The sequence below is a fragment of the Pecten maximus genome, chromosome 5 (assembly GCF_902652985.1).
Source record: "Pecten maximus chromosome 5, xPecMax1.1, whole genome shotgun sequence".
Lineage (NCBI taxonomy): Eukaryota > Metazoa > Mollusca > Bivalvia > Pectinida > Pectinidae > Pecten > Pecten maximus.
Genome location: NC_047019.1, coordinates 40497869 through 40522225, shown reverse-complemented (window position 1 = coordinate 40522225; position 24357 = coordinate 40497869). Strand labels below are relative to the sequence as shown.

At 38.2% G+C, this 24357-nt stretch overlaps 1 protein-coding gene across 1 annotated transcript; it reads left to right on the top strand.

Annotated features, from left to right (window-relative positions):
- The first annotated feature begins 11 nt into the window (after positions 1 to 11).
- LOC117328023 (acetyl-CoA acetyltransferase, cytosolic-like) lies at positions 12 to 19885 on the top strand. Its single transcript, XM_033885340.1, is given in 9 exon segments — positions 12 to 141; positions 8583 to 8717; positions 9321 to 9502; positions 10120 to 10237; positions 11010 to 11178; positions 13217 to 13338; positions 13991 to 14145; positions 15644 to 15754; positions 17246 to 19885. Coding segments are annotated over 9 exon segments (1212 nt in total). The 5' UTR covers positions 12 to 92; the 3' UTR covers positions 17417 to 19885.
- The last annotated feature ends 4472 nt before the right edge of the window (positions 19886 to 24357 follow it).

Here is a 24357-nt window from a genome sequence, read left to right as displayed (position 1 = left end):
TGATGCTTGTAAGAAAGCTTCGCTTCTACTTACGATGTGTAAACGTGTTTCTGACGTTGACTAAACAGGAAGTGCCGAAAGCGAAAGAAGAGATGACACATGTTGATGTTGTTATAGTTTCAGCAGCCAGGACACCGATAGGTACGTTTACATCTTTATCAACATACACAGGAAAATACGTACGTCGGTTTTAAGCACTACTGCTTCTTGACCTCTTATCCGGATTGGATGTTAAGGTGCTTCAGTACACTTGTGCCGAGTAAGCTTTGAGAAATAACCAAACGATTTCATATGATGAACCTACTCCAACAATGTTAGAGGTTTTACACAGCGAGATACTTTTGACAGGCGCCGTCGCAGTCGGCAAAATAATATCCGATAGAAAAAGAGCCGACCAGCGGCCTCTTATGTTATAGGAGTAATGATGAACCCATCCACTTCTGTTTTGATGTGGTAGGCTATATTTGTTTAGAAATAGTTACAGAAACATTAAAAACAGTTGTTTTAATATAAAATTATTCGAATTAGATTAAATGACCTAGTTTGTATTATTACATATTGCGTTTGATTTTCCTTAACGATACGCATAAGGTATATCATGAACTATTGAATGGCTAAAATGACTACTGCATGGTCACGTACAAACTATTGATCACCTTTGACGCTTCGGAATTTGGTCAAGTGCGAACTATTGAACACCTATGACGTTTTGGAATTCCTACCCTTTCAAGCATCAATGTCACTCAGATGTCAACGAAAGGGGAGATTTCAATGATTCTAATTCTGTTTTAGTGATTATGTAATAAAACAAGTATATCATTGGGTGTCTGTGCAATAGTCCAGAATATTTGACCCTCGGTACTGGTATTAATGAACCACTGTTCTATTTCACATGGCCTTCGGACTCGTGCAATAGAAAAGTGGTCGATTACCAGTACCTCGTGCCAAATATTCTGTAATATCGTAACATGAGGCTCTTTTTAAAGATCAATCGGACAACGATTCTCTGCAACATACTTTATTCCTTTCATCGGGTTCCTTCATACAAGAAACCAGACTATCCGGCACCCCGATCCTTCAGTAGCTTTGCAGCTAAGGCTAGTATTATGATTCCTACGATGTGTTGCCCTCGCGAGCAAAACACATAATGATGGTGCGGTCATCAGACCGGATGTTAGAGTGTTATGTCCGGCGGGAAATTGGAGCGTGCAGTGCGAGTTCCGGTCAGTGTCGTACTTGTCGCATTGCAGATGTCCCGAGTCCAGGTCAATGTCAACATATATGTCAAACACACAACACGGATGTCAAGATCACGTGATTATATAACCCTGACCATATACAGATTTACATACATAGACATGTACACATATAAGACTGGGTTACATATTCCCCCCCTTAATGAAAATGTGTCCCACATTTTCCTACAGCCATTCTTGGACGACCTATGAGAAAAATAGATAGTTATTTACAACCTTTAACTACATAATACATGTAACAACATACGAAGAGAGCAGCTCCTGCAATAAATGGAAATTATTCCTCCTGTAAAATAATAACTTTCACAATTATTAAATTATCGATAACGGATTACCAGCATACTCTGATACATACCAGAGTAGACTAGATAAAACAATAGGTGTATTGCCATCACTTTACAGAATACACTAATCCCAACTACAAATTGGTTATACTCTATTATGTATGTCCTTGACAATCCATCCTAACCAGAGATACAACTGGCATTCATAAAATGTAAAATGTGATATTTTATACCTCATTACAAAACTGTATACTACACGTATGGTTAAACATAAATTTCCTGTCTATCGGTTTTCATTTGGGAACAAACCCACTGACCGAACCGTTCTGGAGGTTTTCTGGTTCTCTGAGACCGCCTAACTCCAGGACTTGATTCTGTACTCTGTTCCCTGATATCAGTGTCACTGATATGACTGGCAGCATATTCATCATCTGTCACCTTTACGTGAGTATTTAGGTGACTCATGTCAGTTCCAGTGTTCCCAGCGGAATCACTGTTTATACGGGTTTCGCTATGATACGAATTATCTCGCGATGATGATGACAATGCTATTGGAGGAGTGTTGTTTTGGGAATCTATATTACTGATACTTTTATGAGAAGACCTGGATTCATGTCTCCATTGACCTTTGTCCAAGGGAGGTAATCCTGGTTTTTTCCTTCTCTGTGGGATCACATACGTATGATAGCCCTGAGAGTTATCCGAGTCAGAATCGGATTCAGGATGACCCTGATCAATATCAGTGACAATCTTGATGCCTCGTTTTGGAGTGACCTTGCAGTCGACCTCCGGCATATGCTCTCCAGGTGGAATAGCTGTAAAGGGCAACAACATATTTCTATGTAAAGTCCGGACAGGCCCCTTATCAGTTTCCAACTTTACCCTGTACACAGGTAATTCACTATCTGGTATACTCAAGACTACGTAAGGATTCTTTTCCCACCTATCAGCAAGTTTATGTTTTCCTTTAAAACCTACTTTCCTCACTAACACCCTATCACCAGATTCGAGCTTAGAATCTCGAATCTTCATGTCATATCTATTTTTGTTCCGGGCGGCACTTTTCCGTGCTTCATCCGTAGCGACCTGATATGCATACTCCATTTCCCCCCGGAGTTTGGTTATGTATGTTTGATGATCAGCCCCCTTTCCCTGGTCTGATGGCTCCAATCCCAGGAAAGCATCTACTGATAAACGTGGGTGCCACCCAAACATCAGATAATGGGGAGAAAAACCGGTGGAATCATTTTTGGTAGCATTGTAGGCCTGCACAAGAGGTGCGACATACGATTTCCAATCAGACTTCTTGTCATCCTCAAGGGTAGAGAGCATCTTAATTAGTGTTTGATTGAATCGCTCAACAGAACCATTCCCCATAGGGTGGTATGGAGTAGTTCTCGTTTTTTTCACACCCGCAAGTTTACACAGTTCCTTAATTACCCTACTCTCAAAATTGCGGCCCTGGTCACTGTGAAGTTTCTCTGGAAAACTGTAGTACACAATAAAGTGTTCATACAGAGCCTTGGCTGTAGTATGTGCTGATTGGTTGCGACACGGAATAGCTTGCGCATACCTCGTGAAATGATCTGTTATCACCAACACATTTTCGAAACCACCTTTAGACTTTTCCAGGCTTAAGAAATCAACACACACCAGTTCCATAGGTTTGAAAGTTTCTATAGGGACTAAGTTTGCCACCGCTCTCACAGGTGTTCGCAAAATACAGCGTTCACACTGTTCTACCCATGTGTTGACATCACCTTCTAACCCAGGCCAATAAAACCTACGTTTTGCTAACCACAGAGTCTTCTCTCTTCCCATATGACCTACATCGTCATGAACCCCCTTAAGTGCATCATTCCGATAAGCTGCAGGGAGCAGTAGTTGTTTCACTCTCTCAGCTTCAACACTAGCGATTCTATAGAGAATGCCATTCTCATACACAAGGCGTTTTCTCTCCCTTAAATATCTTAGTACCTCTGCAGGTTCACTCTTTAGTGCTTCTCTCCTGGGAAAAGGATCGCTAGTGATGAGCTGAACAACTCTACTGATGGTCACATCCCCTCTCTGAGCAGCCGCCCAATCGACTTTACCTAACTCTTCTCCAGATACCATCACCCCCCCGGCCGAAGGAAGGACAGCATCCTGAGTAAGGCACTCAGCTAAAGGGACAGATACCAAGGCTGCTTGGCAAATAGCTTTCACTTCCTCAGAAAATAGCTGAGGTTTGCGAGACAGACCATCAGCATCAGCATTCAATTTGCCTGCCCTGTAAGTGATAGTAAAGTCATAGCTTGCCAGTGCTGCGACCCAACGATGACTGGTAGCATCCAGTTTTGCCTTTGCAAGTACATAAGTTAACGGGTTGTTATCTGTCACGACTTCAAATTCCATACCATAAAGATAGTCATGGAATTTATCTGTGACAGCCCATTTCAGAGCTAAAAACTCTAACTTATGTGCTGGGTAATTTTTCTCACTGGGTCTAAGACCACGACTAGCATATGCTATCACCTGCAGCTTACCCTCTTGTTTTTGATATAAAACAGCACCAAGACCAGACCCACTAGAGTCTGTATGAACTTCGAAGGGTAACGAGTAATCAGCATACCCCAAAATCGGAGTGTTTACGAGCATTATCTTGACTTCATCAAATGCTTTCTGCTGAAGCTCGCCCCAAGTCCATTTAGCAGGTACAGTCTTTGTTGTACTGTCATGCGTCTTAGAAGACTTCTTAGTTCCATGTCCTTTTAATAAGGAGTTAAGGGGTTCAACTATCTTAGAGTAGTTTTTCATAAACCTCCTATAGTAACCTGCAAAACCCAAGAACTGTCTGAGTTCTTTGATGTTTCTTGGCTCAGGCCAATCTGTGACAGCAGCTGTTTTGTCAGGATCAGTGCTGATACCATCCTCTGACACTACATGTCCCAGATATGTGACACTAGTTTTGAAAAATTCACATTTGGAGGCTTTTAACTTTAGACCATGTTGTTCAAGCTTAGAAAATACTGACTCCAACCTGTTAAGGTGTTCTTGAACAGTCTTGGAAAATATCAGTATATCATCTATGAACACTAAGCACTCCCTCAAATGCAGGTCTCCCATGCACTTCTCCATGAGACGCTGGAAAGTTGCGGGAGCATTGGTCAGACCAAACCCCATTCTGTTGCATTCATAGAATCCTAGATTCCCAACAGAAAATGCAGTTTTTGGTTTGTCTTCTTCCTTGACCTCAACCTGCCTTACAAACAAATTCAATACCTACACCTATCTTGCTAGCAATATCCACATTTCGTTTCAAAGAAAACCCCTTGCTACTAGTCAAAATGATTGGTTTCCTACTCAAATCACCACTGAAAGAAATGGGTTTATCTACATATTTGCTTAACTTGCTATTCATCACCTACAAAATAAATGAACCATGCACATGCAGTTTTACTCACAACTCCAAACCGCTACTGTCTGTCAACCTGTTGCTGTAATACATGTTATCTCTCGAAAACTGCATTGGTACACAATGGTCCGCCTTGGGTTGAAATTCGCAAGATATGGATTACACTAGCTGCAATTCAAATTCACAGTACTTTATATAATATTCAACAACATACAATACATGACACACAACAAATAACTTGGTCAAATCAGTCATTAACAGTCAAAATGTCTTGTACGTGATTGCAAGCTTTTGTTAATAATCTACGTGCAAAAAGAAATAGATCTAGATAGAGTATAAATATATAGACGACAGAATTTGCAACCCGGTATAGATATAAATCATATAGGATTAACCAGATAGCCTGACAAGCACAGGATATAAATACAGTTATCCCTGGCCTAACACATCATACTTACACTCAGTTGCTACTCACAAAATACATATTATTAACACAATATAATCAAATACACATGAAATATACAACAAAAGTCACTTTCAAAAGTTCATTCCGCTTTCATCCCTTGGTCCCCGGTCCTGAAAGAGGCGTCCTCGACTCCATCTCTCCACGAATCACAGGTACTGTACATCACTCATCAGTCTCACGGACGTCAAAACAACACATGTTGGTCACTTCCGCCACCTCTATAGTCTGTTCCAGCAAAGGGACTCTCTTGGCCGGAATACCGTCTGGTTTCTTTATCAATTTACGTTGGGCGCCATTGTAACATGAGGCTCTTTTTAAAGATCAATCGGACAACGATTCTCTGCAACATACTTTATTCCTTTCATCGGGTTCCTTCATACAAGAAACCAGACTATCCGGCACCCCGATCCTTCAGTAGCTTTGCAGCTAAGGCTAGTATTATGATTCCTACGATGTGTTGCCCTCGCGAGCAAAACACATAATGATGGTGCGGTCATCAGACCGGATGTTAGAGTGTTATGTCCGGCGGGAAATTGGAGCGTGCAGTGCGAGTTCCGGTCAGTGTCGTACTTGTCGCATTGCAGATGTCCCGAGTCCAGGTCAATGTCAACATATATGTCAAACACACAACACGGATGTCAAGATCACGTGATTATATAACCCTGACCATATACAGATTTACATACATAGACATGTACACATATAAGACTGGGTTACATAATTTTAGGCATGGCCTATGTGAGAGCGCAGCAATCCCGGTGCCCATGGAATTCGAGAAACAAGCACACATAATCTAGTCTACTAGAATAGTAAATCCCACGTGATTTGTTTCATCTATGCGGAACGTAGTACAGTTTCCGATGGTGTGAAATGTAAAACAGACTGGTCGTATCACTGCCTCAAATATCATGTGAATTTAAATACATGCTTTATTTAGCGTAAGATATATATATATAAGATATATATAATATTGTAATGTTTTTAAAACTCGAGGATCAAGACCATGATTTCGATGCTAATCTATTTACGGTGGTCACGTGACTCCTCGAATACCGCGAGATCTGCCGAAGTTTACCGAGTCCACACATCACGTGGTATGCAACTCGAACGGACCGGAGCTGCACTCGTAAAACACCGGAAATATTTTCGTTGAAAATTATACCGTTTTGTTTTGAATATAAAAAATTAAGAAATTGTTCGAGATAAATTTTATTAACAAATTCTAACTAGTGTGAAGTCAAACATTTGCATATTTTTAAAATGTTGATATTTTGTTATCTCCCGAGAATGTGACTTTGAATACAGTCTTGCGCAACACTGGATCTTGTCGTGACTTCCTGTTTCCGGTTACTGAGAAAGTTTTTGAACTCTAAGTATATTGGGGGAAAAGGGGGGGTTTCCGAGACATCTCTACCATTAAGTTCGCTATGCGAACGGGCGAAGCCCGTTCGAGCTGCGCTGTCTACTATTGTACAGAAACTCATGATAAATTTGTATAATATAATATATAATCAGAAATTATAGAATTCAGAGAGCTTATCTAAAAAAATTTTTTGTAAAACAGTTATTAAACTAATATCATTTCATTGTAATAGTGTTCATCTATGTCGTGCCAGGCTTGTTTTTGTTCAAATGATCAAAATAGTGTTATTTGATGAATACGGCTACTTATATACTTATACTAGTGAAAGCTCAAGATGGCTGCCTGTTGGCCATTTTGTTTCTCGAAAATCAAAATTCAATTGGCACAACTAGAGACCAAGGTGGAACCTACACATAAAGATTGAAGAATATTCCTTGCACAGGGATTTGAAAATCATCAGATGGTGGGCTAAAAACTGCATGAAAATAGTGTTTGATGTGCTGAAGGGAACTAGAGTTAACAATTTTCTAATTTTAGAAATCAACCTCGACCTTTCTACCAGTAAAACAAAAATCTTGTGGAAATGAAAAACTTTTCACATTGTTTTTAGCTCAATGGTTACGAGTAACCGTGAGCTAATGCTGTCACCCCGGCATCCATGTCGGCGTCCCACCCCAAAACTTTAAAGTTTTTGGGGTAAGTTTTTGGAAAGATTGTCCAAAAGTCCAAAAGTATACACCTCATGCCCTTCTAATTTGGTTAATACACATTCATTAGAGGTCTAGGAGTGATGTTATGACAAAATCATGCAGAAAAAAATTGTGATTTTTTGCATTTTACCAAATTGTGGACTTAACTTTTCTGCACCAAAACCCACTTTAAAGCTTTTGGGGTAAGTTTTTGGAAAGTTTGTTACTCCAAAAGTATTACTATTACACTTCACACCTTTCTAATTTGGTTAATACATTCATTAGAGGTGTAGGAGTGATGTTATAGCAAAATCATGCAGAAACAATTTGTGATTTAGTTTTTGGCATTTTACCATTTAGCGGACTTAATTTTTTTGGCACAAAAACCCACTTTAAAGATTTTGGGGGTTAGTTTTGGAAAGCTTGTAAGTCCACACCCTTCTTATTTGGTTTAGACATCCATAAGAAATGAATGACACTAACCTTCATTAAAGGTCACAGGGGTCAAAAAGGCTATAATCAAGAGGCACAGAGAGTTGATATTGGGCCTGTATTATGCTTGGACGAAGGGCTGCAAAGTTCAACAGGGGTCAAATAAGTTAGATTTTTTATAACAACTTCTTCTCAATAACCAAGAGGCCCAGGGAGTTGATATTGGACCTGTAGCATGCAAGGGTGAAGGGCTACAAAGTTTGTTCAAATATATGACCTTGACCTTCATTGACCAAGTTTTTTCAAATGAATGACCTTGACCTTCATTCAAGGTCACAGGGTTCAAATAGGCTAAAGTCTTTAAATGACTTCTTCTCAGTAACAAAGTGTCCCAGGGACTTGATATTGGGCCTGTAGCATGCTGGGGTGAAGGGCTACCAAGTTTGTTCAAATGAATAAACCTAGTAGCCTACTCTGATATGTGAATAAAGTGGTATACAGCATAGAATCTGTCTGAAATGACCTAGATCAACTTCAGGTGATACAGACCCATTTGGCCTCTTGTTGCTAATTTTGTTGCTGGAAGCTAGTTGTTTTTATGTTTGTCAATGCTCCAATGACTGGCCTACATTTTAGATTAGAATGGTAATATCAGTAGAGTTTAGTGTATGTAATGAAATGTTAAACATTCATTTTAGGTGCTTTCAATGGCAGTCTTTCAACTCTTCCTGCACATGACTTAGGATCAATATGCATAAAAGAGGCTCTCCAACGGGCCAATCTAAAAGGAGGGGATGTTTCAGAAGTCATTCTGGGACAAGCATTATCAGCTGGTAAGTACTGTCTTTATAGATATCACATTAGTTTTGTGTTTCATCCCAACAGTATCAAATTACCCTACTTTTATAGTCCATGGTTCATCATCCATGGTCTGTCCATAAACAGTCGTTATGCCTTCCAAGTCAAATGTTATCATATGTGACCAATTGCCATCCCCTTTTGTCCGTCATTGTACATCATCAGTCATACCTTGTCTTTTTCTTGTAAACAAAATGAATTTAGTACTAGAGTTAGGTAACTTACAGAGTTATTGCCTTGTGTTAGTTTTATTACCATTTTACTTTAAATTTGTGAACATAACTTTAGTGAGTATGAATGGATTTGGATGAGATTTGGTGTGATGTGAGCTTGATGTCAATATGATTCTGAACCATTTCCACATTGGGACCAATCTGGTTGTAACTCCCTTTGTAGACCATAATCAGGTCTAGGGTCATGGTATTGGCCAGTAGCATGCTGGAATGAAGGACATGGTTACCAACTTGATTAAAATTAATGAACTAGGCTCATTTTCAAATTAGTTATCAATATTTCTTAGAAAAGTTTTCTTAGATCTTTATTATATATATACATTTAACTTTTTTTTAACATCACAGGCCAGGGACAAAACCCAGCACGCCAGGCTAGTGTTAATGCAGGTATCCCAGTATCTGTGCCGGCCTGTGGAGTAAACATGTTGTGTGGGTCCGGACTGCGTGCCACAGTAATGGGAGTACAGGCTATAAAGTCAGGTGATGCCCAGGTGGTGGTGGCTGGAGGGCAGGAGAGTATGAGTAAGGTGTGACATGTAATATGTGACATTATAAGCACAAGGGCAGGTGATCATGAGCTTATGCGATGGTGCGGCGTCCGTTGTCTGTCTGTCAACTTTATTTAACTTTAAACAACGTCTTCTCAATAACCATGAGGCACAGAGGTCTAATATTAGTCCTGTAGCATGCTGAGATGAATGACCTTGACCTACATTCAAGGTCACAGGGGTCAAAGAGAGTTAAATCTGTTAAATGACATCTTCTCCAAAGGGCCAAGGGAGTTGATATTGGGTCTGTAGTATGCTGGAATGAAGGGCTACCAAGTTTGTTCAAAGGAATGACCTTGACCTACATTCAAGGTCACAGGGGAAAAAGACTAAAATCTTTTAACAACTTAACAACTCAATAACCAAGAGACACAGGGAGTTGATATTGGTCCTGTGGCATGCTGGGGTGAAGGGCTACTAAATTTGTTCATAGAACCAATATTGATCATTCAATGATGGACGCCAAGATCCCTCTGGGTCTCTTGTTATCAGTTTTAGCTTTAATTGGTTATGCACATGTAATATGAAATTGAAACCAAATTATTTTTTGTTATTTTTTTTTTTACATTAATCATTTAAACCCTAATTTCTTTCAGGCCCCTCATTCTGTACATATGCGTTCAGGAACAAAGTTTGGTGACGTTTCTATGACTGACACCATGCTGTCAGATGGGTTGGTAGACGCCTTCAACAAATATCACATGGGCATCACAGGTACTTTTATCATCATAAACTCTGGTCACCACATAGGTACAGTTTCCACATAGACCTAACATACCCCTGGTAGATCTCTGTTATAACACAATACAGGTGTACAATAAACTGTTATAACACAATACAGGTGTACAATAAACTGTTATAACACAATACAGGTGTACAATAAACTGTTATAACACAATACAGGTGTACAATAAACTGTTATAACACAATACAGGTGTACAATAAACTGTTATAACACAATACAGGTGTACAATAAACTGTTATAACACAATACAGGTGTACAATAAACTGTTATAACACAATACAGGTGTACAATAAACTGTTATAACACAATACAGGTGTACAATAAGCTGTTATAACACAATACAGGTGTACAATAAACTGTTATAACACAATACAGGTGTACAATAAACTGTTATAACACAATACAGGTGTACAATAAACCTGTCGGATGTGAGATGTCCTGACAAACTTATTCTGTTGTTAAACAAAAAAATATCACCCATGGCCAGGCAGCATTCTGTGGTCTGCTACCGTGGCCTTGTTACAAGTATTTCTTATTTTCTAGCAGTTATTACATGTAGTTTGTGATATTCTGTGTACTATACATTGATGGTTATGTTACAGATAATTATGGTGTATTACAATATTGTTTGTAATATTCTGTGTACTATACACTGGTGTTTATATTACAGATAAATATGGTTTATTATAATTATGTAGTTTGTGATATTCTGTGTACTATACACTGGTGTTTATGTTACAGCTGAGAATGTTGCTAAACAATGGACAATAACCAGGGAAGACCAGGATAAATTTGCTCTGAACTCTCAACAAAAATGTGAAGCTGCCCAGAAAGCTGGTCATTTTAACAACGAAATTGTTCCAGTAACAATCAAAACAAGAGCTGGTGAGAATTTCAAATTATACATGATGTTTTGAAATGAATGAAAAGCCATGTTGTGGAATGATCCTGAGATGGTCCTTATCAAGTGTTGTAATTTTTTGGGTCAGTCCAATATCAAAGATGGCCACTATCTTAAAAACTTAAAAAGATATTTACAAATTCCACCAGTAGTTTTAAACTCTGACTTACCTGAAATGATCCTGAGTTGGTCCTGACCAGATAATAGTCCAAAATGACAGACACAGGGGCAGAGATAGCTCAGTCAGCTAGAACATCAGACACAGGGGCAGATATAGCTCAGTCAGCTAGAACATCGGACACAGGGGCAGAGATAGCTCAGTCAGCTAGAACATCACACACAGGGGCAGAGATAGCTCAGTCAGCTGGAACATCACACACAGGGGCAGAGATAGCTCAGTCAGCTAGAACATCAGACACAGGGGCAGATATAGCTCAGTCAGCTGGAACATCAGACATAGGGGCAGGGATAGCTCAGTCAGCTAGAACATCACACACAGGGGCAGATATAGCTCAGTCAGCTAGAATATCAGACACAGGGGCAGAGATAGCTCAGTCAGCTAGAACATCACACACAGGGGCAGAGATAGCTCAGTCAGCTGGAACATCAGACACAGGGGCAGGGATAGCTCAGTCAGCTGGAACATCACACACAGGGGCAGAGATAGCTCAGTCAGCTGGAACATCAGACACAGGGGCAGGGATAGCTCAGTCAGCTGGAACATCAGACACAGGGGCAGAGATAGCTCAGTCAGCTAGAACATCACACACAGGGGCAGAGATAGCTCAGTCAGCTAGAACATCAGACACAGGGGCAGATATAGCTCAGTCAGCTAGAACATCAGACACAGGGGCAGATATAGCTCAATCAGCTAGAACATCAGACACAGGGGCAGATATAGCTCGGTCAGCTAGAACATCAGACACAGGGGCAGATATAGCTCGGTCAGCTAGAACATCAGACACAGGGGCAGAGATAGCTCAGTCAGCTAGAACATCACACACAGGGGCAGAGATAGCTCAGTCAGCTGGAACATCAGACAGGGGCAGAGATAGCTCAGTCAGCTGGAACATCAGACACAGGGGCAGAGATAGCTCAGTCAGCTAGAACATCACACACAGGGGCAGGGATAGCTCAGTCAGCTGGAACATCAGACACAGGGGCAGAGATAGCTCAGTCAGCTAGAACATCCGACACGGGGGCAGGGATAGCTCAGTCAGCTAGAACATCAGACACAGGGGCAGAGATAGCTCAGTCAGCTAGAACATCAGACACAGGGGCGGAGATAGCTCAGTCAGCTAGAACATCAGACACAGGGGCAGGGATAGCTCAGTCAGCTAGAACATCAGACACAGGGGCAGAGATAGCTCAGTCAGCTAGAACATCAGACACAGGGGCAGAGATAGCTCAGTCAGCTAGAACATCAGACACAGGGGCAGAGATAGCTCAGTCAGCTAGAACATCAGACACAGGGGCAGGGATAGCTCAGTCAGCTGGAACATCAGACACAGGGGCAGAGATAGCTCAGTCAGCTGGAACATCAGACACAGGGGCAGAGATAGCTCAGTCAGCTGGAACATCAACCCACATAACCGCAGGTGAAGATCTAAGGTGCATGGTTTGACACTCCCTACCTGTGGTAGTTTGTGTTTCTCGGGAAGCTGAGAAACGGATCAATCCGTACCTATACATGTATATCGCCAACATGTCTCGCCTACATATACCCACCTGTATAGACATATATCGTTTACTATGCCTCACTTAAATGAAGCTATCAAAAAGATAACAAATGTAATAATCTTTTAAGTGTGTTCATGTTTACTGATTCTTAGTGAATTTTCTTGTAGCAACAAGTTGAAGGCCCATGTAGCTTCTATCCCCTAAACGAAGCAATCCTATTATTGGAATAGCATCTGCTGTTGTTTTGCTGTGGTAGTAGTTATCTTCTTCTCTATGTGTTATGGCCTGAAGAAAATAGGTGATAGACTTGCGACAACACATCTCCTACAATCTTAACTTAGTACCATGCTATACATTTATTTTACAGGCTCAAATCTGGTTGAAAGGATGAGTTCCCTAGAGCAGGCTGTACACTAGAGGGTCTCCAAAAATTACGAGCAGCCTTTGTAACAGATGGTACCGGAACTGTCACAGCAGGCAATGCCTCTGGTAATTATCTATCTGAAATAATTTGTATTAATGTATTCCCAAATTATTGAAAGTTTCTTATCAATTTAAACTGTTACCTTAGTGACCACCTGAATTTGAGGGACTCCCTCTCATATACCCCCTCCCCTTCCCAATGTTGTTTAATATACTTGTTACCTGAATCTGGATTAAGAAATCACTTACTGTATGTCATGGTCTCCCTTGGAATGTCAGATATTACAGACTTGACTGTGATTATTTTAGAGTTACTATAGAATAATAATATTATAAAGTAATTTATAATAAATGATGGTAATAGTTGTGTGTCTATCTTATGTATCACTCAGTGTTCACCAGACATGGTTTTAAGACAATATTGTATTAACAAGATACTGCTGTGCAGCTATAAATAATTGTTTTCCTCAGAAAAAGGAAAGGATAGTTTAAGTCCCATTTTGTACCCTGGTATTATATTTGGTTTTAATTCAATTTAATGGCTTTATTTGTCAGAATTACATTTATGTAAATTTTGTATGACTTTAATTAATAAATCTACATATAAGTCTATCATTAGTTTACATTGATGGTAACATATACCAGAAATTCAGTCCCCCAAACAAAGGTAGCTTTTATACTTGGTTTTTACGTACAAGGTTTTTTCTATTCAACATAGGATTAAATGATGGAGCTGCCTGCGTAGTGTTGATGGATGGGGCGGAGTCAGAAAAGCGTGGCCTAACTCCTATGGCCAGAGTAGTTTCCTGGGGGCAAGCCGGAGTGGATCCTTCAATCATGGGGACAGGACCTATACCTGCAACTAAGAAGGCGGTTAGTCTTTATGCTTATTTTTCATTTACAGGTGATATTTGTAGAAAGGTGATGTCTATAATGATGAGCAGATATCTAACTGTATAAGCATGTATGGATTAGTTATAAGAATAAACCAATTATCATGATCTTTGACTAGAAGGTTCCTGGGATTGAGCCCCACAAAGTTTGCAAAAAGAAATGACCTTGATTCCTTGACCAATATTCAAGGTCACAGGGTCCAATTTGTTAAAACATTTCAACGACTTCTCACTAATCAAAATGCCTAAAATTAAACATTGACTTCATAATAAAAGTTGCAATTGGGTTAAAGCTACTCCTATAACATAAGAGGCCGCTGGTTGGCTCTTTTTCAATCGGATATGATTTTGCCTGTCAAAAGTATCTCGCCGTGTAAAACCTCTAACATTGTTGGAGTAGGTTAAAGCATGCCACCTAGCCACTGATAAGGTGATGCAAGTCTTCTTTCTATACAAGATGTTATATAGTATATAACACTTTATAGTATGTAGTATTATATACTATATAACACTATATAGTATATTATATAACACTATATACTATATACAACAATATATAGTATATATAATACATTCAGTTTATTGTATTCTTAGTTATAAATCACAGAATATTAGTTAATACTCAAATTCAATTTTTTAATGTACAGAGTATTGAAAATAAACATCATTTTATACTATCAAGGATCAAGAGTAAGCATTAATAATATTTTAATCAGTCCGAATCACTGTCAATGATCATCCTTGCTCTTTTCCTAGTACTAGTACTTGTTTCCTGATCATCACATTGCTTAGAGTTAGAACAGAAATCTCCTCTCCAGTGTCTGCATTACGTCGTCTTCTGGACACCATGTTGTTTGTTTTGTTTCACTGGCAACACAGGAGCTACGTCAAACCTCGAGAGACCCGAATCGTTTGATGAGACACAAAATCTAGAGGGGTTCTATGAAGAGGGCCAATACAGGGTTTGGGGTGCATTACTGAATCAATAATGCATGGGTGGAGATTACAGGTCGGGCTATTTGGCGCCATAATGTATATGCAAAAAACCTGTATTTATTACTAAGTATACAATAAAACACTATATACATGTAATATACTGTAAACGTACTTATTTTAGCTCAATCAAATTTTAGATTTTAGCTCATTTGCAGATTTTAGCCAGTTAGCGCAATGATGAATTAGCGCATCCACAGAACTTTCTATAGAAATAAAACGTACAAAAAGTAATTAGCGCAATCATAATTTAGCGCAAGGCTTCCAGCGCGAAAAGCACTAAAATAAAATTACCGCTAAAATATGTACGTTTACAGTATAACACTATAAAATATATAACACTATAAGGTATATAACACTAAATAACATGAGTGATGTCGATGCTGTCTCGTCTTTCACTACATATTGAGGACTGTATGACAGTAGTAATATTTCCATGGAGAACAATGCAGAAACAAGGCTATAATTATCTATTTGTGTTGTAGCTGGAGAAGGCTGGGTGGAGTGTTGGTGATGTGGACTTGTTTGAACTGAATGAAGCATTTGCTGCCCAGTCAGCGGCAGTGGTGAAGGATTTAGGCTGTGACCCTAGTAAAGTAGGTATAGCAACTGTCTCATGCATAGTACACATTATTTTTGAATGATTTGAAGCAATATTGCAATCATTGGTTTTGTTTGGTAATGATTTATGTAATTCTCCATGATTGCTGACTATAAATGAGTAACATCAGTCTGAGTTCAGCATTAGGTGTTCTCAGTAGGTGATTCCTTCCTACTTTCTTTACGTTGGCTTTGGACCGGCTTTGATTGAGTTATCAGTCTTTGGTAAGTGAAATATAGTCGTCAGGACTACAGGATAGTAACCACTACAAGATAGTGATAGTCGTCAGGACTACAGGATAGTAACCACCACAAGATAGTGATAGTCGTCAGGACTACAGGATAGTAACCACTACAAGATAGTGATAGTCGTCAGGACTACAGGATAGGAACCACTACAAGATAGTGATAGTCGTCAGGACTACAGGATATGAACCACTACAAGATAGTGATAGTCGTCAGGACTACAGGATAGGAACCACTACAAGATAGTGATAGTCGTCAGGACTACAGGATAGTAACCACCACAAGATAGTGATAGTCGTCAGGACTACAGGATAGTAACCACTACAAGATAGTGATAGTCGTCAGGACTACAGGATAGTAACCACTACAAGATAGTGATAGTCGTCAGGACTACAGGATAGTAACCACTACAAGATAGTGATAGTCGTCAGGACTACAGGATAGTAACCACTACAAGATAGTGATAGTCGTCAGGACTACAGGATAGTAACCACTACAAGATAGTGATAGTCGTCAGGACTACAGGATAGTAACCACTACAAGATAGTGATAGTCGTCAGGACTACAGGATAGTAACCACTACAAGATAGTGATAGTCGTCAGGACTACAGGATAGTAACCACTATAAGATAGTGATAGTCGTCAGGACTACAGGATAGGAACCACTACAAGATAGTGATAATAGTAACCACTACAAGATAGTGATAGTCGTCAGGACTACAGGATAGTAACCACTATAAGATAGTGATAGTCGTCAGGACTACAGGATAGTAACCACTACAAGATAGTGATAGTCGTCAGGACTACAGGATAGTAACCACTACAAGATAGTGATAGTCATCAGGACTACAGGATAGTAACCACTACAAGATAGTGATAGTCGTCAGGACTACAGGATAGTAACCACTACAAGATAGTGATAGTCGTCGGGACAACAGGATAGTAACCACTATAAGATAGTGATAGTCGTCAGGACTACAGGATAGTAACCACTACAAGATAGTGATAGTCGTCAGGACTACAGGATAGTAACCACTACAAGATAGTGATAGTCGTCAGGACTACAGGATAGTAACCACTACAAGATAGTGATAGTCGTCAGGACTACAGGATAGTAACCACTACAAGATAGTGATAGTCGTCAGGACTACAGGATAGTAACCACTATAAGATAGTGGTCAGGACAGCAGTTTTCTTTTCTTACTATCAAGTTATGTGCTCATTTCTTTGGTTTGTTCCAGGTAAACATCAATGGAGGAGCTATAGCTTTGGGTCATCCTATTGGAGCCTCCGGGTCTCGGATCCTTGTCACCCTTCTCCACGCCCTTCATCGGACAGGGGGTAAAAAGGGTGTGGCTGCTCTGTGTGTTGGCGGGGGAATGGGTATAGCTGTTTGTGTGGAAAGGATGTAGAAATGACAGCACTTAATGAATGGAAACATCAAGACTCATTTACTTCTATTAAACTGGTGTGCATATATATTACAACATGGGTGTTGGGAATTGGTGATGAAGAGTATAGCCATGCACAATTAGTTGTAGCTCATTGGTGACTAGAGTTTGAATAATTTATGTAATTATGATATTGTGAGCTGTCTCCCTTTTTCATATGACATACAGTGTACTTTCATTTTTTAATTAGTTGAAAATATTAAATCAGAACGCTTTGACTTGGCTTTGAGAATTGAAGAAGAACTGATGTATAATTAAAATAATAAGTCAGTAATAGATAAAATCATACTTGTTTTATCGTTGTCAAGGAGAACTGTGGAAATGATTTCCTAGCTCTTCATTACTACCCTGAGACAATTACTTGGACTTTTCCCTTTGTAGCAGCTGTACACTGTATACCATATGTTCCTTCTATCTGTGATATATTATGTGTGGGACCACTATGTGAAGTGTAATGTAAACCAGAGACGGATATGTCATAAAGGCCTGTGTATAAAATCAATTTATGTTGATGAGGTCTCCGAGAGGCCACTTTTCCCATTCTAGCTCATCCAAAGCTATGACAAATAACTCATTAGAAATGTACATGTTTTGTTAACACATAACTATATTGTTTTCCCTAGTTTGTATTAAAGCATTTAATTTCTTTAAAATGGCTGAATTAGCTCCTTGTGAAATGGTTTCCATGAAACATTGTGTATATGACTATATGATATACAACGATAAACAATTGATTGACTGACAATTTATGTAGTGTGGATGCACTCAATTTGAGTCGTGTATCTTCTGGACATTTGGAATCGCATTCCATCAGATTTTGGTACATTCTGGACGCCTTCAGTCCCTTCCCGGAGTTGGTGGTGTGCAAGGACTTCAAGATGGCGGCCGAAGAAAATCAGACATTCTATAAATGCGCAACTTGCTCAAGTTTGGATTAACATTACAGAAATTCTCTCCTTTCAATCAAGTAATGATTTTAAGAGGAGTAGGAATTTAGATAAAAGGAGTATGTAGATAGATATAGATGTGACATCAGTATAATTCTTTGATCTTTAAAAACTTGAGGCATCTCTATAAAGCTAGTGAAACTTGTAAGTCACAATAATCTGATAATACCAATGGATAATCTAGTGAGGATTGATAGGGAACTCAATTAGCAGCAGTATTTCCAATAATTATATTAGGTTAATATAAATGGTCATGTTTGGCGAATCATTCTATATTAATTACATTGGTCTCTGTCAATTGTGATGATGAGAAATGAGACAGAAAATATGGTTATTCAAATATATGGCTTGATTGATCATTCACAGTTTATAAATACATACAAAGCAGTCGATATTGCTGCCAATATAGTGATAATAAATTCCTCATCTTCAGTGGCGATGACGTTTAGCACGCCTAGTACAATGACAGAGATGGAGGCAGTCATATTCAATTTGTCTGGTATCTGCTATTATGTTCGATTTACAGGTCGTTTCAGAACTTTCAGAACATTCAAGGACTGTCTGTACAAATCAAGCACACCCTGTATTTTGTTCTGTCATCAAAATGTCTCACACTTTCCTCATACATTGTTCCCAGATTTTAATGGCACAGAATATTAGTATGGGATATTCAGGATTGACTAGTATGTATACATACCCGTATGCATTCAACTTTTTACCCTAAGTCCAGAGATTATACTGTGACCTTGTATTAGCCAGGATATTTAGAGACTTATGTTGAAGTACAGTATTCCTATTTTGTGGGTCTAACATATACAGTGTGTGGTAAATCTTCGTTCAAATGACTGGCATTAATTTTTTAGGTTTAAGTCGCTGTTTGGATACTGATTGGTCAGCTTTGGCTCTATCTGGCCAATAGAAATATTGGCTTCTTTTTTTCTCAATAACTTGACTTATTGACTGAATTAATGTTTTATCTGAAATGTTTCTGTAAGAGATGAGATTTTTTATTGGTACATTTTATTGTTTTATTGTTAATGATATTATAACGACAGGTAGGAATTAATTGAGATTATACATATCCTTTGAGCCATCAAAACAATACTTGAGAATCAGTGCTAGGTAAATCTATATGTATGAATTAAATTTCTGGCATAATAAATAAACCCGAAAGTCCAAGAAGAATTTTTTATAAGATGCCTATAATAGACAAATTACACCTGGGACTGGCCTGTGTATCCTAAAAAATACACCTAAATTATTGTTTCTTTTGATGTTGATACATGCATAGAATGATTCTTTGGTGTGAGAGGAAGATTGTTTATGTGACAATTAGTAAACTGTTAGTATGCAGTCCTATCACTCGTTCATCTGTCCTATATGATGATGGTATCACGTGGGTGTTTTAATAAAGGGATTAATAGATTGTTATTGTCTCTGTTATGTGTATCACGTGGGTGTTTTAATAAAGGGATTAATAGATTGATATTGTCTCTGTTATGTGTAAATATCTCATTTTATTTCTGTACCATACATTACATGGAGGGTATAAAATCTCCAGACATAATTTTAATCAGACTTGTTTCATTAATATGTTACACCTGTACAGGTGATGTCCTGGTACTTGTTTGTAATACTTGTATCACTTAGTACCCTTCACATGTAACAATAGGATACAATAGCATTGTTTATGGATGCAGACATTACAATGCACCTATATCCATATCACTACTGGTATACATTATACAGAATTGACATATTTCATTAAATTTTAGCTCAGATAGTGATTTATAACTGGCTAAGTAATTGAATTCCTCCTCCCTATTTTTTCCAGTAATTTCTAAATCGATTTCAGACACTAGTACAGTTTTGGATCTAATGACTTATTCTGTCGGGGCGTCCAAAATTATCCACAATTCTAAATCTAATGGAGTATTTCCATACATCAAATGTGCATTGTTTAACTTTTTAACATCATTTGTTGTTGTCGATGAGGTATAGATTTGAGGTGATCGGTCTGTAATATCCTCAGAAGTTATTGGTGATTTTAAGTCACTCTTAATTACTATACAAGTTTATGATGTAAAAGCCCACATCATCGTGTTTTTATTTCTGCATCACAGTCTTCTGTCCTCATCTCTTCAAGCCCCTCTTGATCAGCTATCTCTTAGAGTGTACCTGTAAGTTCTTGATCAGCTATCTCTTAGAGTGTACCTGTAAGTTCTTGATCAGCTATCTCTTAGAATGTACCTGTAAGTACTTGATCAGCTATCTCTTAGAGTGTACCTGTAAGTTCTTGATCAGCTATCTCTTAGAGTGTACCTGTAAGTTCTTGATCAGCTATCTCTTAGAATATACCTTAAGTTCTTGATCAGCTATCTCTTAGAGTGTACCTGTAAGTCCTTGATCAGCTATCTCTTAGAATATACCTTAAGTTCTTGATCAGCTTTCTCTTAGAGTGTACCTGTAAGTTCTTGATCAGCTATCTCTTAGAATGTTCCTATAAAATCTTGATCAGCTATCTCTTAGAATGTTCCTATAAACTCTTGATCAGCTATCTCTTAGAATGTACCTGTAAGTTCTAGATCAGCTATCTCTTAGAGTGTACCTGTAAGTTCTTGATCAGCTATCTCTTAGAGTGTACCTGTAAGTCCTTGATCAGCTATCTCTTAGAATATACCTTAAGTTCTTGATCAGCTTTCTCTTAGAGTGTACCTGTAAGTTCTTGATCAGCTATCTCTTAGAATGTTCCTATAAAATCTTGATCAGCTATCTCTTAGAATGTTCCTATAAACTCTTGATCAGCTATCTCTTAGAATGTTCCTATAAACTCTTGATCAGCTATCTCTTAGAATGTTCCTATAAAATCTTGATCAGCTATCTCTTAGAATGTTCCTATAAACTCTTGATCAGCTATCTCTTAGAATGTTCCTATAAACTCTTGATCAGCTATCTCTTAGAATGTTCCTATAAACTCTTGATCAGCTATCTCTTAGAATGTACCTTAAGTTCTTGATCAGCTATCTCTTAGAGTGTACCTGTATGTTCTTGATCAGCTATCTCTTAGAGTGTACCTGTAAGTTCTTGATCAGCTATCTCTTAGAGTGTACCTGTAAGTCCTTGATCAGCTATCTCTTAGAATATACCTTAAGTTCTTGATCAGCTTTCTCTTAGAGTGTACCTGTAAGTTCTTGATCAGCTATCTCTTAGAATGTTCCTATAAAATCTTGATCAGCTATCTCTTAGAATGTTCCTATAAACTCTTGATCAGCTATCTCTTAGAATGTACTTGTAAGTTCTTGATCAGCTATCTCTTAGAGTGCACCTGTAAGTTCTTGATCAGCTATCTCTTAGAGTGAACCTGTAAGTTCTTGATCAGCTATCTCTTAGACTGTACATGTAAGTTCTTGATCAGCTATCTCTTAGAATGTACCTGTAAGTTCTTGATCAGCTATCTCTTAGAATGTACCTGTAAGTCCTTGATCAGCTATCTCTTAGAATGTACCTTAAGTTCTTGATCAGCTTTCTCTTAGAGTGTACCTGTAAGTTCTTGATCAGCTATCTCTTAGAATGTTCCTATAAAATCTTGATCAGCTATCTCTTAGAATGTTCCTATAAACTCTTGATCAGCTATCTCTTAGAATGTACTTGTAAGTTCTTGATCAGCTATCTCTTAGAGTGTACCTGTAAGTTCTTGATCAGCTATCTCTTAGACTGTACATGTAAGTTCTTGATCAGCTATCTCTTAGACTGTACATGTAAGTTCTTGATCAGCTATCTCTTAGAGTGTACCTGTAAGTTCTTGATCAGCTATCTCTTAGAATGTTCCTGTAAGTTCTTGATCAGCTATCTCTTAGAGTGTACCTGTAAGTTCTTGATCAGCTATCTCTTAGAATGTTCCTGTAAGTTCTTGATCAGCTATCTCTTAGAATGTACATGTAAGTACTTGATCAGCTATCTCTTAGAGTGTACCTGTAAGTTCTTGATCAGCTATCTCTTAGAGTGTACCTGTAAGTTCTTGATCAGCTATCTCTTAGAGTGTACCTGTAAGTTCTAGATCAGCTATCTCTTAGAGTGTACCTGTAAGTTCTTGATCAGCTATCTCCTCAGAGTGTACCCGAGCTCTCTCTGATAGTGTACTAAAGTTATCAAACCTGTAAAAGGACTAGGGCAACCAAATATTTTACTATATGTTATACTAGTGACTCCACCCTTCATTCGCTCATTTGAAGTTCAAATGATGTGAAATTTATATAATTTTCAGCTACCTGATAAATGATATCATTGTATAGGTTTGGTGGCAAATAACAGCACGTGGGCATTCGAGAGACATTAACCCTGATATTTACAGTGGCCTTTTTGCACCTATAATTCTATGTCATTCTATTTTCAGTAGGAGTGTATATTTTTGTATTTCAAGTCTAAGACATTACTCTTTATTCTCGTATATATGAAGTACCTGTTCCATATGTTAATTAGATTACTCAAGAAAACACAGTAGCTACAAAGCTGAGAAACAGATTTTCGTTAGGGACTTGGTTCAAGTGAAACAGCAGCAGTTGATTGGCTAGTATTCTCACAATATCCGGAATGTAACCATTTTGACAAGTCCTTTCAAGTAATATATGGATTGATTTTTAATGAAAGCACATATTAATTGATTCACCGAAACAGAATGTGAATCAGATTAAAAATGACAGAGATATGACAATCTTTTATCGACCACAATTCAAAAAATAACTCGAAATTGCACATAAAAGGGTTCTACTCCTTTATCTATGCACATGAAGGCTTGATTTTCGGCACATTGATAGCATGAATGGCTGGCTACAAATGTTATGCTTTTCTTTGAACTTCATTTAAGGTCACAGGGGTCAAATGCTTTTTTTTATAAATTCAAAATTCTTTCAAAAGGTTTATTTGGGTCACATTTACAAGAACCTGCTCGTATGAAGGTGTGTGCAACAATTCAAGGTCATCAAAAATAACGCAGACATGGCACTTTGAATGTTTCCCTGCTAAAATTCAAAATCTTCCAAAAATTGCAATTCAAATTATTCCTTTCATTATGTGACACATATAAACTTGATGATTAGCACATCTACAGCATGAGCTACTTCCTGGAAAAGTTATGCAAATAGTTTACCATGACCAGCAAAGTTCAAGGTCACAGAAATCAAATAACCGGTCAAAGAACGGAAGTGAAGAGGAACCATAGATATCAAAACGACAGACAGATTGGTAACATATCCTGAGATCACTTCCTGGATGTAAAGTCCATTTTTTGGGTCAAATTGACTGGAATTTAAAAAACTGCTCAAGTCCCAGATTTGGTAGAATCCAAATTTTAAAATACTCTTCATAGATGTCAAGGTCTTAAGGTAATTGATCAAAGTTGTAAATTTCATGGCCCCTAGGTTTCATGTTTCTCCCTGGAGAGGTGCTAAACTTTACTATATTTTATGTAGGAATATCAATCACAATTTAATGGAAATCATTCAAATTTGGTTAGAATTATGTGAACGGGCGAAACTATACTACACTTGATAAAGGAACTGTTTAGAAATACATTGTAAATACATAGAAGAACGTTTAAGACCTATAGGCCTCTTATTTAGCAATATAATATAAACATTTACTACTCATTCTACAGAGTATATATATGTATATGCCATATTTGAGTGATATTCACAACCACCATTTGCATTTCAAAGTCAAAATAAAAACAATGTTTATACATATCATAAAGTCAATCTGGTCAAACCAATGCTCCTATTTTATGCTTTAGACACTTGTAAGCAAAACGACATGACTATTTTGTGCAATATAAGCGATGCAAATAAGCTAATCATGTCCCCATGAAACGTGCATTTTTCGCATGTTTTCTGGAAATTTACAACCAGCTTAACAAATTACATGTCAGCGTCACGTCCCACGGTTTGCCATGGTATATAC